Source organism: Aureobasidium namibiae (genome assembly GCF_000721765.1).
Source record: "Aureobasidium namibiae CBS 147.97 unplaced genomic scaffold scaffold_9, whole genome shotgun sequence".
NCBI lineage: Eukaryota > Fungi > Ascomycota > Dothideomycetes > Dothideales > Saccotheciaceae > Aureobasidium > Aureobasidium namibiae.
Genome location: NW_013581200.1, coordinates 983870 through 998292, shown reverse-complemented (window position 1 = coordinate 998292; position 14423 = coordinate 983870). Strand labels below are relative to the sequence as shown.

Below are 14423 nucleotides of genomic sequence, written 5' to 3'. Positions count from 1 at the left end.
ACTAATGGACCCAACCGTACTGTTCAGGCGTACATTAGTCGCTGGAGATACACGCCGGTCGCACAGCAGATCGACTACAATGACTTTGTATATTCGAAATGATCTTTCTTCGTTCAAGTGTGATGTGCGTCTATCAAGATCCTTGTCCTTGTGCAGAGACTGCTGGAGACTGTAGCCCGAGAGAGGTGGATGTGCGATGTGGTAGACATGTATCCCGAGCCCGTCTCAAGTTCTTCGCGAAACTCAAGAGATCATTGAGCGACCGTCGGTTTATCAGCCAAAAGACCGTAAATCAAGGAGTCCCTTATCCCGATATGTGTTTCCCACTCTGCACGCAGACGTCCCTCCAACTTGAACCCTGACGTCTCAAGCAACTTGATAGAACCCCGATTGTCAGGATCTACATCAGCAAAGACACGCCGTTGTCCCTGGCCAAACAACTGGCTGATCAACAATCCCACAGCTTCCCTGCCATACCCCTTGCCTAGCTCTTCTCGAGCAATAAGATAACCGATTTCAGAAACACCCCTACGTTTTGAGCTCGCAGCTACGAAACCAATGGCGGTGTCTGAGTCGAGTTTGGTGATGGCCCAGATTTTCCAAGTGCAAGTAGGTGACTCTGTGGAAGCAAAGTCTTTGCGTAGATCTGCGACAGATGTAAAGGGTGCGCGGGACCAGTAGCGCATGGAGTCTGAGTGCGACATTGTTGGGAACAAAGCTTCGGCGTCGGATTCGCGTCGCGGGCGAAGACAGAGACGCTGGGGTTTGGATGAGCTGTTGGGGTTTGATTCCGCCATTGTTTGGTCCTGGAAAAGATTTTGATGTTTGTTGATGCGAAAATCGATGGTGCTTGTCCCTGAGGTATAAAGCCTTATAAGGTAACGTGTTCGAGGTCACCGCGCTTGAAACCCGGCGTTTCCGAATGGGGACACCGGCAAAGCTTTTCCTGGCTTGCGACCATGAACAAGGAACAAATATGCAGACCTCTCTAGAGAAGTCACTGATATACACCGCAGACAGTGGGAATTGCGTCGACCTGTATTGTGTGAAGACGAGAGGTCGAGGTGCTGTTGGTTGAATTTCTGTTTTTTGCCAGCACATCATCCGGAAGGTGATGGACGCTCTGTCGCTCCATCCGGGACCACGACATGATCCTCCAAATTCGCTTAGCATTACAATTCAGCTAGCTGGGAAGGCACAGACTGCGACGCGCATACCGTTCTGCATGGCCGACACGAGAAGGATGCAACCAAGTGCGGAGGCGCAGTGCAGCCGCGTGTACCTGCATATCTCAAGCCATTGGCGATAGAACAATAATCCTCATATGACTAGAATCTCTGATATATGGCCTATCTTTGGTAGTTCTGTATATGCAGCTGGACACGTCACATAGGAGGTAAGGTGCAGTGCCACATCTGGAACAGTGATACCAGATCCATACTCGATCTAGATCTTGTGTGACACTACGACCACCTTGACCTCTTGTGACACAAAGGGCACACATGCAAATACACGATCAATACGATGCAGGTCAATGAAAACTATCAAAGCCATCATTTGTCACGATATCGCGCAGCTGTGACCAAACGATGCGCACGCTGATTCAACTTGTGGGGAAATCAATTCTAAGCGAACGACGACAATCCTCCAGGATCTGGCAACTTCAACGTCAGTCAGCACCTTCCTTCTAGGAACAAGACCGCGTACGACGACTGCGCATTCAACTCCATATACTCGCTGGTCTTGTGGCTATGCTTCGAGTCAGCACTCTTCGGCTCACGCTCATTGGCCTGAGACATGTTCCTGGCTCAAGCAAGGAGGCGTGATTTGATGACCACAAATGGGGCTGAATACAGATTCTGGTGCATATTGATGTTATCCGGGATTCAGCTTGTTGACAGATGAATGGTGAGGTTCTGAATCGCTCTGGATTTATAGCTCGTTGCACTCGCCCTTCGAACATGGATTTTGACTCGTCGAGATCTTCACCAGCGTCGATATGATGACTCTCGCACTCTTCACACTTGCATCTCTGCTCGCCAGCGTCTGCGTGGCAGATTGTCATCGTTCCAAGTCAGCTTCTCCATACAAAGGACTGAACGTCACCTACAAGAAGGTGCTTGTGATTGGAGGGACAACTTTGTTCTTAACGCTAATTTCTCGAAGAGCCATATTTGCGAAACAACCCCCGGTGTCAACTCCTTCTCCGGCTACGTCCATCTTCCTTCCACCCTTCTCGCAGAAACTCAAGATCCTTTAGACCCCTACAACATCTCAACCTTCTTCTGGTACTTCGAGGTCAGCATCCCTGATTGCCCGTGAATTGGCATATCCTGATATCCCAACAGTCTCGCAACAACCCCAGGAATGCTCCACTCACTGTCTGGCTCGCTGGTGGACCGGGCGAAGCATCCTCATTCAGCGCCATGACTGAGAATGGTCCATGTTATGTGAACGAGTTTTCCAACGACACAATCCTGAACCCGTTTTCACTGAACCAGCACTCGAATGTCTTGTACATTGATCAACCTGTTCAAGCCGGCTTCTCCTACTCTACTTTCATGAACAGCACATTCGACTTCCTCAATCCTAATCCATACGTCTCGTCGATCACGCCCATGGAAGCTTACAACGGCGATATTCCTGCGCAGAATGCGACTTTCAAGTATGGAGTTTGGGCTGATCAGAGTCCGAGTCGCACGGCCAATACTACTGAAAATGCTATCAAACCATTGTGGCAGTTTCTCCAGGGGTGGCTTGAGAAGTGAGAAGTCCTAACCTTTGGAGCCACAAGAAGACACTGACACCCAATTCTAGCTTCCCGGAGTACAAAACTCACGATTCCCGCGTGAACATTTGGGGCAACTCTGTACGTGTTTCCTTTGCTATCTTTCTCGACATATCTCTGACTTCAATCTAGTATGGCGGCTTCTGGACCACAGGCTTAACAAGCTACATCCTAGACCAAAACACACGCATCAACAACAACACGCTGCCAGGAAAAGCGATAAACATCAACGCCTTCGGCATAACCAATGGCTGCATAGACGCACATGCCACAGCCGAATCCATCGGCAGAATCATCTACAACAACACCTACAACACCTCTTTCCTCCCCAACGCCATCAACCTCGAAGTCCAGAACAACCTCACAAAACCCAATGGCTGCTACGATCAAATCTACCAATGCCGTCTTCTAGTCGCTGAATCCGATGCAGAAGGCAAAGGCACAAACGATACAGTCAACGCCGTTTGTGCCACAGCAACAGCATATTGCTTTACCTACGGTGGCAGTGGAGCTTACTCTGCACTTTCCGGCCGCAGTGTGTTCGACATGGCACAGACAGCTTTGGCGCCCTATCCACCTTACTATGCAGTAGGGTATCTCAATCGCCCCGAAGTCCGCAGAGAACTCGGTGTACCGGTAATGTTCAATCAGAACTCCGCAGTCGTGACTACAAACTTTGTGTTAGTTACTGGCGATACAGCACGTTGGGATGGCATGAGCAAACTCGACAAAATCCTGTCCTCGGGCGTCAGAGTGGCGTTCGCATTCGGCGATCGCGATACCAGATGTAATTGGCTGCAAGGCGAAAATGTAGCCAGTACCGCTCAATGGTCAGGCGCAAACCAATTCTCCACTGCCGGCTACGAGCAGACCAAGATAAACGCAACATACATTGGCGGTTTGACCAAACAATTCTCCACCCTCAGCTTCACCAGAATCTTCCAAGCTGGACATGCAGCAGGATACTTTCAACCTCAGACCGTACTGCAGATTTTCGAGCGCAGTAGCATTTGGGATCGCGATGTTGCTAGTGGAACAAGGCGTGTGGGTGCTCAAGGTCGATACACCACGAAAGGATCTACCAGTGCTTGGAGTCATTTTGAGGTGTTACCAGAGGTACCAGAGCCGATCTGCAATATCTGGGAAGCGGCGATTGCGTGTACAGATGAGCAATTTGAGGCTTTGGTGGATGGGAGCGCGGTGATCGAGCATGGTATTGTAATTTCTCCGAATGCCTAGTGGAGAAGCAGGAGCAAAAGGTCGAGGTCAACGGCATGACCGTCATCAAGTCATATGAACTTGCTGTTCCCATTCCAACACATGCTCGATCGTTCTCTTCCCAACTTTCGAGCTTCATGCGGTGTATATCGGCTCCTTTGACTGTAATAGTATCTCGGATCTTGAGAACGTCGATTCATACAGATATCTTCTAAGGCAACATGATCGAGTCTCCACCAAGTACAACACTTTCTCCAGTATGCACACTAAGACCCTTCCAAGCCTGCTCGACATTCACATCTCCGCGAATACCATGCACTCTATTCACGCCAACATCTCTCTTAGTCTTGTTACCATAGAACTCATTGCTTCCAGCCACACAAGCATCACCTTGACCCCACACAGTATCAGCAACAGTACGCCAGACAGCACTCTGATCCACAACCATAGCAGGTGTGTAGAAGATTCTGCAATCGCTAGGCTCATACACGAACTGCAGAGGAGTTTCTGTGACGTCGCCTTCACGTATACCGTCTCTTGAGTTCACAACAGGGCCAGACGAACTACGGTAGAGAGGCAGTTGCGAGTAAGTGCCTAGAGCAGTGCTGTTCAGTTCCTCCTGGTGAGAAGCGTTGGCGAACGTGAATGGCACTTCCACAGATTCGAGGATGTAAGACCAGGGGAAATCGTTGGTGCCCTTGACACCGCCAACTGCCTGGATCTCATTGTAGTTAGGGCGACCACCAAGAGCGATGGTCTTGACACCGGCTTGTTGGCGCATCAATTCTGAGAAGATGGTACAAGTAGAAGCGCAGTAGCCATCATAGACTATGATAATGTTCTCCGCGGCGAAAGGTTGTGTAGTGACATTTGAACGGTTCAAGTAGCCAGATACGTAGATGCCACCGGAGTTGTCGGGAGTAAGCACGTCTGATAGATTCCACCGAATAATGGAAGTGAAAGTGTCATTACCGGGACCGAACTCATGAGGGCCGTACTTTTCGGCCCAACTGGTGAAAGGCTCATAATTGACGTCGAGGTCAGTACGGTAGTCCCACGATGAAGACTGAATGTTCTGAATGGTATCGCTCTGGTTCAAGCTTCGTGTGTAGTTGGCAGAGATTGCCGAGTATTCTTGACCGAGAATATCAAAAGCTTCGTGGGCACGGAAGCGAGTTGCACCATAGGGCAAAATAGAAGGGAAGAGCTGTTTGAACAGGTCATAGCCTTGCAGGATCGTGCCACCGCCGTTTGCAGATACATCAATGATCAGCTTGGTCTTGTTGGCGGCAAGGGCAGCAGCGATCAATTCACTGTTGACATTTTGAAACTCCACTTCCGCAGTATCAAGGCCGACGAATGAAGGTACTGCCAGGACCGCGACATCCTCATAGCCGGGCTGATCAAGGAAATAGCCACTGTTGAGGTTGTTGGACTGACGCACAATAGGGGACGGATAGCCTGGGGCAGGAGTTGATGTTGTGGACGTGGTGGACGAAGCGGTTGATGAAGTGCCATTAGTAGCAGAACTAGTGGCACTGCTAGTGGTAGATGTAGCAAGACTCAAAGCGTTGTCATAGGCCTCTGGGGGTATCGCAAAGAGCTCTCGGTAAATGTCTGCGCCAGTTGTGATGTTGCTGAAATTCGCCAAAACTCGAGCAAAGTTCTGGTTCGTGACAGTAGAGCCGTTCGCGAAAGTGAATGTGGTTGTTGCTCCAGGATACACGTAGCGACCACGACCACTTCCAGAGAACGTGCCAGTCCCAGTGCCAGATGATCCAAGCGAGACTTGAGCGGGGATGTAGAACAAGTTGTTCCAGAGAGCGTCTCTATCCTGGAGAGAACCAAACTGAGACCAGGCAAGCAAGTAGTCGGTGGCGTTTTGGCCGTCGATCTCGACGATGTGAGAAGGTGTGAAAGACGCATTGCCAAACGACGCGGCGAGAATATCGCCATACGCGTAGACGACCGGCAGACTTTTGCCATCCTCAGATACGGACGCCAGGGCGACTTTCCTGCCAAAAGTGAAGACGCTTCCCACACTGTCCGGCGTGAAGCCGAAGTGACCGTCATGTGTCTTTTGGAAGGCCTCATATACATCCCATCCAAATTCATATTCACTGGCATAAGCTTCAGCAGCGACATTAGCCTCGATGGCGTCGAAAACGCCCCAGAAGTCATACGGTGGCTGGATCTTGTCCGCATAATCCTTAGGAGGATCCTTGAGGTAAGAGATTGTTGTTTGCCAGTTGAGATAAGGTCTCATTGACTCCAACAGATCAGAAGCAGCAGTCTGATTGAATGGGATGGAATGAAGACATTCATACGCAATATCAGCCGGAACAGTTGGTGTGGCTTTAGGCGAAGCAGACGTGAAGGATGCCACGAGTTTGGCCACACTTGCACAAGCATCTAAGCCAGCGGATGCTGATAGGGAAGAGCCGGCGACGGACGAACTGACGCCACTAGGAGGTGTGAAGGCAGTTGTCGCTGGCACGGACTCGGTTGTAGCAGGTACAGACTCGGTTTTAGTAGGCACAGACTCGGTTGTGTAAACAGTCGTCGACAAGGTTTGCGTAGAAGGAGGAGCGACAACAGTCGAGACAGCACCAGTACCGGGGCTCGAAAAGTTACCAGTAGGACCTATCCAATGAAAACTGTGCGAGGGTCCGATGGGATGAGGACGATACCATGAAGGCTTCGGCTGAGCGGGTGTAACAATACTCGCTGAAGACCAACCAGGATGGGGGAAAGCTGACGATTGCTGCCATGGAGCCGCTTGCACGACCCCTACCACGGGCAAGATGAGCAACAGAGTCTCCAGCATGTTCGCTGAGAGGGGAGACAGATTGGAGAATGTTGAAGAGATAAGTCCAGATAGAGGGGTCGAAATGTCAAGGAGCGAAAAACTACAGTATTTAAGCAATTACGTCCGGAAGATCACGATTGCGATGCCGCTGGACAGGATCAGTCGCGATATCAGTGGTAAAGTTCGTCATGTTGCAATGGCGGACTGCTCATTGGAGCTCTGATACGGGCTGCATATGGTAGACAGTTTATGCGGCATACGGTTAGTGTGCGGCCACCTTCATGGCAGAGCTTGTCAGTAGATCATGCATACTAGCACGATGGCAGATGCCAGAGAGGAAGGTCGCGAGGATGTTTACGAGATAGCGGTTGCGACCCTGGAAGATCGACAGGCATTGGAGAGTTGACGGACTTTTGGTTGGGACCTGCTTATTCGGGCAAGTGAGCGGCAGGCTTTGATGCGGCGCTGATAGAGCTCCAGAAAGTCGACGATATGGTAGTCGATGTGTATACACGTTTTGGCATGGCGAGAAGCAGTGTTTGGTGTCTCCGGAGATGTGAAACGGACCTGTCAACTGTCGACGAAACCGCATCGAAGAAGGAAGGAGGATGTAGCCAAGAGGATTAAGGTTTGTGGCATCTGTTACGCCAAGCTGCGGAGTACAAGAGGGACACCACCTCCGAGGGTTCTCGGCTCAAATTGTTATAAGGATTAAAACGGACTCGATTGGCAGAGGTCTTTACGAACGGTTGTTTCGATACACAGACTTGCGTTGAAAGTCAAGGTCTATCTCAGCGATATGTGGAGAATATCGGTCTTGTCAAGTGGTGGATGTTGACGGAAAGACCCTGCTTGGATGATTATGAATAATCGTCAGGTCAGTTCATGTTCGCTGTCAAACGATATGCTGTTGTAACCTGTACGGTTGTGCAAGGTGAATAAGCTTTATCGATGAACTTATGTTCATGAGTGACACAGAATTGCCAATTTGCTATGATAGGTGAACAATCCATTGGACGAAAAATGCCGCCATCTAGAATCCGCCTCGAAGAACACTGCAGTCAAAAGTCGATATCCCGAATCACATAACAACACATTTTTTTCCTTGCGCCTCATGATGCATCAGATCCTCTCTAACGCCCCTTCCAATCGTAGGTAAAATCTCCCCTCCAATCCTATCTTCCAACTGTTTCTTCTTTGCAAACCAAGCTTTGCGTCCCGTACCCACTGACTTCGATCTTCGTATTCTTGGCGAGGCAAATTCCTCCGGTGTGCCTTGTCGAGCAATACCAGAGGAAGTAGCTCTAGCACTAGTAGGAGGGAACCCTGCACTTCTTGACCTCGAGGCAAGTGTTGGACGGATTTCATCGAGAGGAGTGGGTGGAGCGGGCGGGAACCAGCCGGTGACCTGATAGCCGACGGCGCCTGCAGAGGTGGCAGGACGAGGCGGTATATTGCTATCCCCAGAAACTGTGCTGATAGCCGAGACCGCGCCAATGGAAGTTCTGCTTGTGGAAGCCATTGCCGGTGTCAGTGTATTCGCAGAAGCAAAATTGACTGCTTGTAGGGCATTGACATGTGGCGGTCGATGTTGAATAGCACCTGTTCTCTCATCTCCGAATCGCGAATTCGCAGCCATTGTACGCGGTCGTTCATCGATATGCCGATCTTGAGGTATCAACATGGAGTGGCGGAAATCTTGGAGACCTAGACCCTGCATCATCTGAGGTGGACGCATGTGTTCAGGACTTGTCGGTACGGTGTTGGTGCTTTGGCGTAGGTCCGGCGAAAAGAAGCTCATTGCTCTGCGACTTTCTCCACTCGGCTGCGATCGCAGTGTTGCGGGACCGCGTGGTGTAGTCTGCGCTGTTGTACTGATTGTCTCCCAAGATGGCTGAGTGCGTAGAATTGTATGTGTGCCAGATCGAGTGGTCACTGCATTTGGATTAAACTCGCTTCTTGAAACTGGATTGGCATAAGAGCCAATGGGACTATCAGAATGAGTCATGTTTTGAGGGATAGCATGTGCAGGAGACAGTGTCGAGGTTGGTGGCAGAAATTGATGTCCTGGTAATATTGGAGGTGCAGTGTTGATTGTAGACGGAGGATTGTTAGTCTGCTGTACAAACCGTGCATGTGTTGGTATCTCCAGACCCGCAAGAGCTCGGTACTTTCCAGGTAATGGTTGATTTGGATGTTCGGTGTAAGCTGGTAACGGCAAGTCCCCTGGATGTTCTGATTCTGCTTCATGCTCCTCAAGTGTCTGGAAACGATGTGTGTTTGCAGCAGTAGTTGCGCGCTCGATGGACATGTATGAGCGAGGCGCTCCTTGCGAGTATGGTTGCTCAAGTGACTCGGCGGCTACTTCGCTTGCTTCGAGTAGATCCGGTAGTGATCGGGTCGCATCGGCAGACAAAGAGATGAGAGATGAGCTCACTCGTCGACTCCTCCATGGCGAAGTGTTCAACGACAGCTGTTGTATTGATCCAGACGGGCTTCCATTCCGATATGCAGAGTTGTCCTGCCGTCTTGACACAGTCGTCGCAGCTCTTCCAAGCGAAGGCGTCCTCTTTCCAAGGGTGTTGCTGCGACTCGAGGTTACTGTGCGTCGTCGCACCAATGCAATCTCGTCTGCAACATCCATCGTCTCTTCCTCGAGCGTCATTGGCGGAGCCTTTCCAACATGAAAGACAAAAGTCTGACCCGGTTGACTAGCGAATTGCGGATCGAAGTCGAAGAGAATGATGCGACCACCTTCGATATCTTGTACACCCGACCCTGCTTGTTCCGCATCGACCAAGGATCCAGGGCTTGTGACGACCAACCTGCCTCTGATCTGGTGCGGGGATTGTGATGCAGCTGGTAGATTGAGGCGTGAATGTACCCATCTCAGATCAGTGAAAGGACACCCGTACTCTTCGTCCAATTCATGGTCGATGCTGTGTGCTTCCACTTTGGTGTGGCCGTCTTCAGCTTCCTGAGGAACAAGATACAGGCGAACCGTACGATCATTGACAATCATGGCCACAATCTTTCCATGTTCATCGATGGACGGACAATGGTGGATGGCCGCTCCGAGCCCTCCACAAGTAGAAAGTGGAGGGGATATTGCTACCGGGAAGTCGACCTGACTGTAGGCCATGTCATGTGCGTTGAGCACTCCAAACGTATCTTCGAGGCCGTTCCAGGCAAAAAGTTTGTCATTCGTCATATTTCCATCCTCGCGCATAAAGGTGGCATGACTGCTGTTCTTGATATTCTGAGGCTCCAGCATACCAGTGCACCAGGCTTCCTGAAGCTCTCTGTGTGAAGGCTGAGCAGAGGAGTCCTCTGCAAAGATCGGCACCGAGACAACCAGTGTGGCAGAAGCAAAGATGCGAGTGGTTGTACCGAGCAGTGACGAGTCGTCCTGAGAAAAGACCAATTTGTCCATCTTGGGAGCTCTCACAGCACGGCGGTCAGTGATGAGAGCATTTTGAGCCAGAGAGAAGACCTCTACACCTCCTTCATATGCAGTGGCAAGTAGACCACCAGTCGAAGACAAGGCGATCGTTGAAGTCGGCAGGTCGGTACGTACAGTCCTCACGCGACGAGCATTATTGCGCGACAAGTCGTAGATGTTTACGGTGTGAGCGTCCACGAGTACGGCAAGGACATTTGCATCGTCGCAGATCTCTACTGCTAGTGGTCGTCTCCGTAAAGCATACTCATGCGACACATTCACGGGCAAGGCAGCAGTCTGAAAGACGAACAGCCTGGCCGAGTTGTAAGCGGCAATCCTCTTCCCGGCAGGCGACAAGGAGAAGGCCAGAGCCTCGCCCTGGGGAGATGCTGCCGAAGCTGTTGCAGTATTCGAAACAATCTTGACAATGTGTATCCTTGGCCTGTTGGGCTCATCCTCGTGAATGCTCTGCCAGCTATATCTCACTCTGTCCTTGTTGCCAGACACGTGTGTCGCTGGAGTTTGTGCTTGTGCTGAGCGTATTGATGTTTGTCGTGAGAGAGGCGTCGTCGGTCTCTCGTTCTTGTAGGTCGAATTTGATACGTGCGAGTCTGCTGGACCATCATCCGAGGACGAAGCTGACGACTTCATACCGGCGCTTCTGACACTGGCTTGGTCTCCTCGGCGGCTGACGCTGTCGTCGGGTCGTAACTCGTGAGTATCGTAAGTGTATGCATCTTGGTAGGCCATGATCTGGACATGTCGGTCATATATGGTTGTCTCAGCTTATCATGGTGTTGTCGATGAGGCTTCAGTGATGTGCAGCGATGCAATGCGACACAAGCTGATGATGAAGCGTCTGACAGTAGTACCGTGTGTACGTGCGATGATACCCGAAGCCTTTACACATTAACAGAATGCACGCTAATCTGCACGAGAAATGACAGTAGCGTAGAAGGTATATATCGAACCATCAGAAACACATGCAAGTGTTAAAGGAGAAACACGACCGAGTCTATCGACCCCATGTCATAACCAAGAACCTTGTTTCCTCCGCTCCCGCTTTCGCCGGCCGTCGGCACGCTCCGTCTGCCGAGACCCATCACTCATCCACGCTAACGAGTGTTTCCGCAACTCTTCGCGTCGCTGTATCCGCATTCATACGGGCAGTAGAACAGTGTCTTCCTTTTTACTCAATTAGTAAGTCTCTATACTGATCCGCTGCAATAATGATGCGAGACACATCGCTGAATATACATGGTTGATCGTAGCTGAATCTCAGCCTTGCCACGGGAACCACTCACTCCGCATACACATGAAACATGCCTCTCATCTCTAGCCTTCCTTTTTGCTTCTGGAAGACGAGGCTTCATTGGCTCCGACCGACTCTGTGGAAATGACATGCATGAGCCTTGATGTTTGGACGTCATTGAAGAAAGCTGCTCTGTACTATGTAGGATAATGCACACGTCGTCGTCAGCTCAGCTGCTCGAGTGCAATGCACCCCTGTCGAGCCACCTGATATCTGCATTGCTTCGCACTGCATCAATACCCCTCAGGCTTCTTGGCTGTGGCCACGCCGAATCGCTGTCCCAGAACAACCCATTCGGCCACGACAATGGCATATCTCATAGCCATGGGATCGCCATTCTCACCAAACGCCTTTGTTGTCAGACTCTGGCATCTCTCCCAGTCTACAAAGCCTAGCTGCTTGATATTGTCTTCACTGATCAGTTTGTCCAATAGCTTGTTCAAGTGACCACCCTTGGGCCAGGTTGTTGGTGCAGAGTACGGGTGCTTCTTACGTTCATACAACTCCTTTGTGATAAAAGGCTTCGATGCTTCACGAAGTACCCACTTCTCGGTGAACGTCTTTGCTTCTGGGTCCCACCTGAGTTTGGCTGATGGTGGTAGATGGTTGACATACTCTGTCAGCGGATGGTCAAGGAAGGGAGTGCGTGCTTCAATGCTGTGTGCCATCTCTGTACGATCACCGAGACATGTCAGGAAGATGTTGGCCAGGTGGCCTTTGGACCAAACATATTGTGCCGAATGCAGAGGATGCCAAGAGTCGGTGATCAAATTACGAACACGACCGTCGGCGTTGTTGGCGATCGTGACCTGAGGATCGCATCTACCATAGCAATTCGTCCAAGGAGCGAAGATGTCAAGCTGGAAAGCAGCCATACTACTGACAGTAGTAATGTCGTTGAGCATGCGGCGAGCAACTGACGGTCCTCGGTTTGTTACATCAGCGCCGACTGAGGTGTAGTAGTCGACAGCTGCCGTCTCTGCAAGATCGAGTTGATGCTCTCTTTCACTTTCCGGCAAGGTGTTGTACTTTTCCCAACTCGGGTCGGGTTCGCGGAGGTAGTCTGGGAGATACAGAGGGTAGCCAGCAAAATTCTCATCAGCTCCCTCACCAGTCAAGACGACCTTGAAGCCGACCTCCTGAGGGACTTCGGACAGAGCATACTTGCCAACGAAATTGAAGTCGGGATTGTGGTGTTCGCAGTGCCAGGTTGCATCCTCGAAACGCTTGGCAAGCTCTTCCTCGTTCATGTGCTTCTTGATATAACGCACTCCGAGCCACTCAGCGGTGCGGTTGGCGATCGAGGATTCATCGAAACCAGATTCTTCGTCAAATGCAATACTGAAACACGAGACGCGGTCGGTTGCGTCCGCACTGCCCATGGCTATTCCCTGCTCTTTGACAAGATGCGTGACCATCCCAGCAATGACTGACGAGTCAATGCCGCCACTGAGGTAGATTCCAACGGGAACATCGGCTCGGAGTCGTAGCTTGATGGCCTCGAGCATACGCTGGCGGACACCTTGGATCATGTCTTCGGGAGTGCGAACATCGACAGCGTGCTTGTCGGGGTAGCTGATGTCCCAGTAAGGGCGTTGCTCGATGTGATCAAATGACTGGCAGGTGAGGTAGTGGCCAGGGCGAACCTGGGTATGTGTTAGAGGACACCTTCGACCGTGCTTCTACCCAGCATACCTTGGCAATGCCTTTGAAGAGAGTCCTCTCGTCGTGGTTCCACCCAGCGTCGAGTAGACTCTTGACATCCCACTCAGGCTTCCATCCCAGGGGCAGGAAGGCCTTGATTTCGGCAGCGATCAACAATCTTCCCTCTTGGACTGTCCAGAACAAGGGCTTGATGCCAAAGCGGTCTCTTGCTGCGATCAGGAGTTGCTGTGACTCGTCGAAAAGGACACAGGCGAATTCTCCTCTCAGGTGATGCAGGAAGTTGAGGCCGTGGTACTTGTAAAGAGCAATGGCGAGCTCAGAGTCGGAACGACCGCGAAACTTGTAGTCGGTCTTGGCTTCGAGGTCTTTTCGGATGTTATCGTAATCGTAGAACTCGCCATTGACGACAGCGTGGACGGTGCGTTCGTGGTCATGGAATGGCTGGATGCCGTCGGGAGAAAGGTCATTGATGGCTAGACGGACATGACCAAAAGCTGCATGGGTAGAGTTGTTAGTAGGGAGTCATCGAGGGTAGAGACAGGGTCAAAGAGATCAGAGGACCAACGCGCTTGTCATTGCTGATCCACTGGCCGCGGGAGTCGGGCCCACGGTGTTTGATCTGGTCAAGAGAAGCATCAAGCTCGACGGCGAGCTTTGTGTGATCTGCGTCACCGTTTGTCTGAACTCCAGGGACGGGCTTCTTGAGATTGGCGAGATCTGGAAGCTTATGATGCGAATGCTGCAGGGCAAGGATGCAAGAGATGCCACACATGATGGTCTAAAGAATGAGCCGTAGGTGCAGGTACGAAGAACTGACCAGGATGCCGTGAACGCAGATCAAAAGAATGGCCAGGATGCAGTTGAAGTAGGTTGCTGGGCAAAGGAAAGCAGAAACGGCGAAACAGGAACGGGGACAGGAACAGGAAAGATGGGACAGCCGATGATGAGTGGTGCTGATGCAAGCAGAGGGTGACGTTTGGATTGGGACGGGTTGAAGCTACCGTTATCGCGATTGCCTAACTTTGGCAACCCGAGGGACATGTTTCAGCAGCGGCATGCTATCGCGAGGTTGCTGACCAGTCGTGAGATGAGCAAAGTTTGCAAAGTTTGGGTCTGCAAGAAACGTGGCACTGTTGAGAAGTCACATGTACGCGCAGCAGGAACCGCAAACAAGATGCGAGGATAGCTT

General features: G+C 51.1%; 5 protein-coding genes across 5 annotated transcripts; 1 reads left to right on the top strand and 4 right to left on the bottom strand.

Annotated features, from left to right (window-relative positions):
* Window positions 1-251: 251 nt before the first annotated feature.
* Window positions 252-797, bottom strand: M436DRAFT_82375 (N-acetyltransferase GCN5; the record flags this gene model as incomplete). Its single annotated transcript, XM_013571873.1, has 1 exon — window positions 252-797. One exon carries the CDS (start codon window positions 795-797, stop codon window positions 252-254), a length of 546 nt encoding a protein of 181 aa, XP_013427327.1.
* A 1375-nt stretch (window positions 798-2172) lies between these two features.
* On the top strand, window positions 2173-4027 carry M436DRAFT_47172 (alpha/beta-hydrolase; the record flags this gene model as incomplete). Its single annotated transcript, XM_013571537.1, has 4 exons — window positions 2173-2298; window positions 2349-2764; window positions 2818-2869; window positions 2921-4027. Coding segments are annotated over 4 exons (1701 nt in total), but the record flags the coding sequence as incomplete, so codon positions are not given.
* Window positions 4028-4217: 190 nt separating this feature from the next.
* M436DRAFT_47432 (uncharacterized protein) lies at window positions 4218-6272 on the bottom strand (the record flags this gene model as incomplete). Its single annotated transcript, XM_013571588.1, has 1 exon — window positions 4218-6272. The coding sequence occupies one exon, from the start codon at window positions 6270-6272 to the stop codon at window positions 4218-4220; it is 2055 nt and encodes a 684-aa protein (XP_013427042.1).
* Window positions 6273-7896: 1624 nt separating this feature from the next.
* M436DRAFT_47186 (uncharacterized protein) lies at window positions 7897-11007 on the bottom strand (the record flags this gene model as incomplete). Its single annotated transcript, XM_013571541.1, has 1 exon — window positions 7897-11007. One exon carries the CDS (start codon window positions 11005-11007, stop codon window positions 7897-7899), a length of 3111 nt encoding a protein of 1036 aa, XP_013426995.1.
* Window positions 11008-11808: 801 nt separating this feature from the next.
* Window positions 11809-13895, bottom strand: M436DRAFT_32297 (asparagine synthase; the record flags this gene model as incomplete). The annotated part of the gene is made up of 3 exons (XM_013571490.1): window positions 11809-13215; window positions 13265-13728; window positions 13796-13895. Coding segments are annotated over 3 exons (1971 nt in total), but the record flags the coding sequence as incomplete, so codon positions are not given.
* Window positions 13896-14423: the final 528 nt, after the last annotated feature.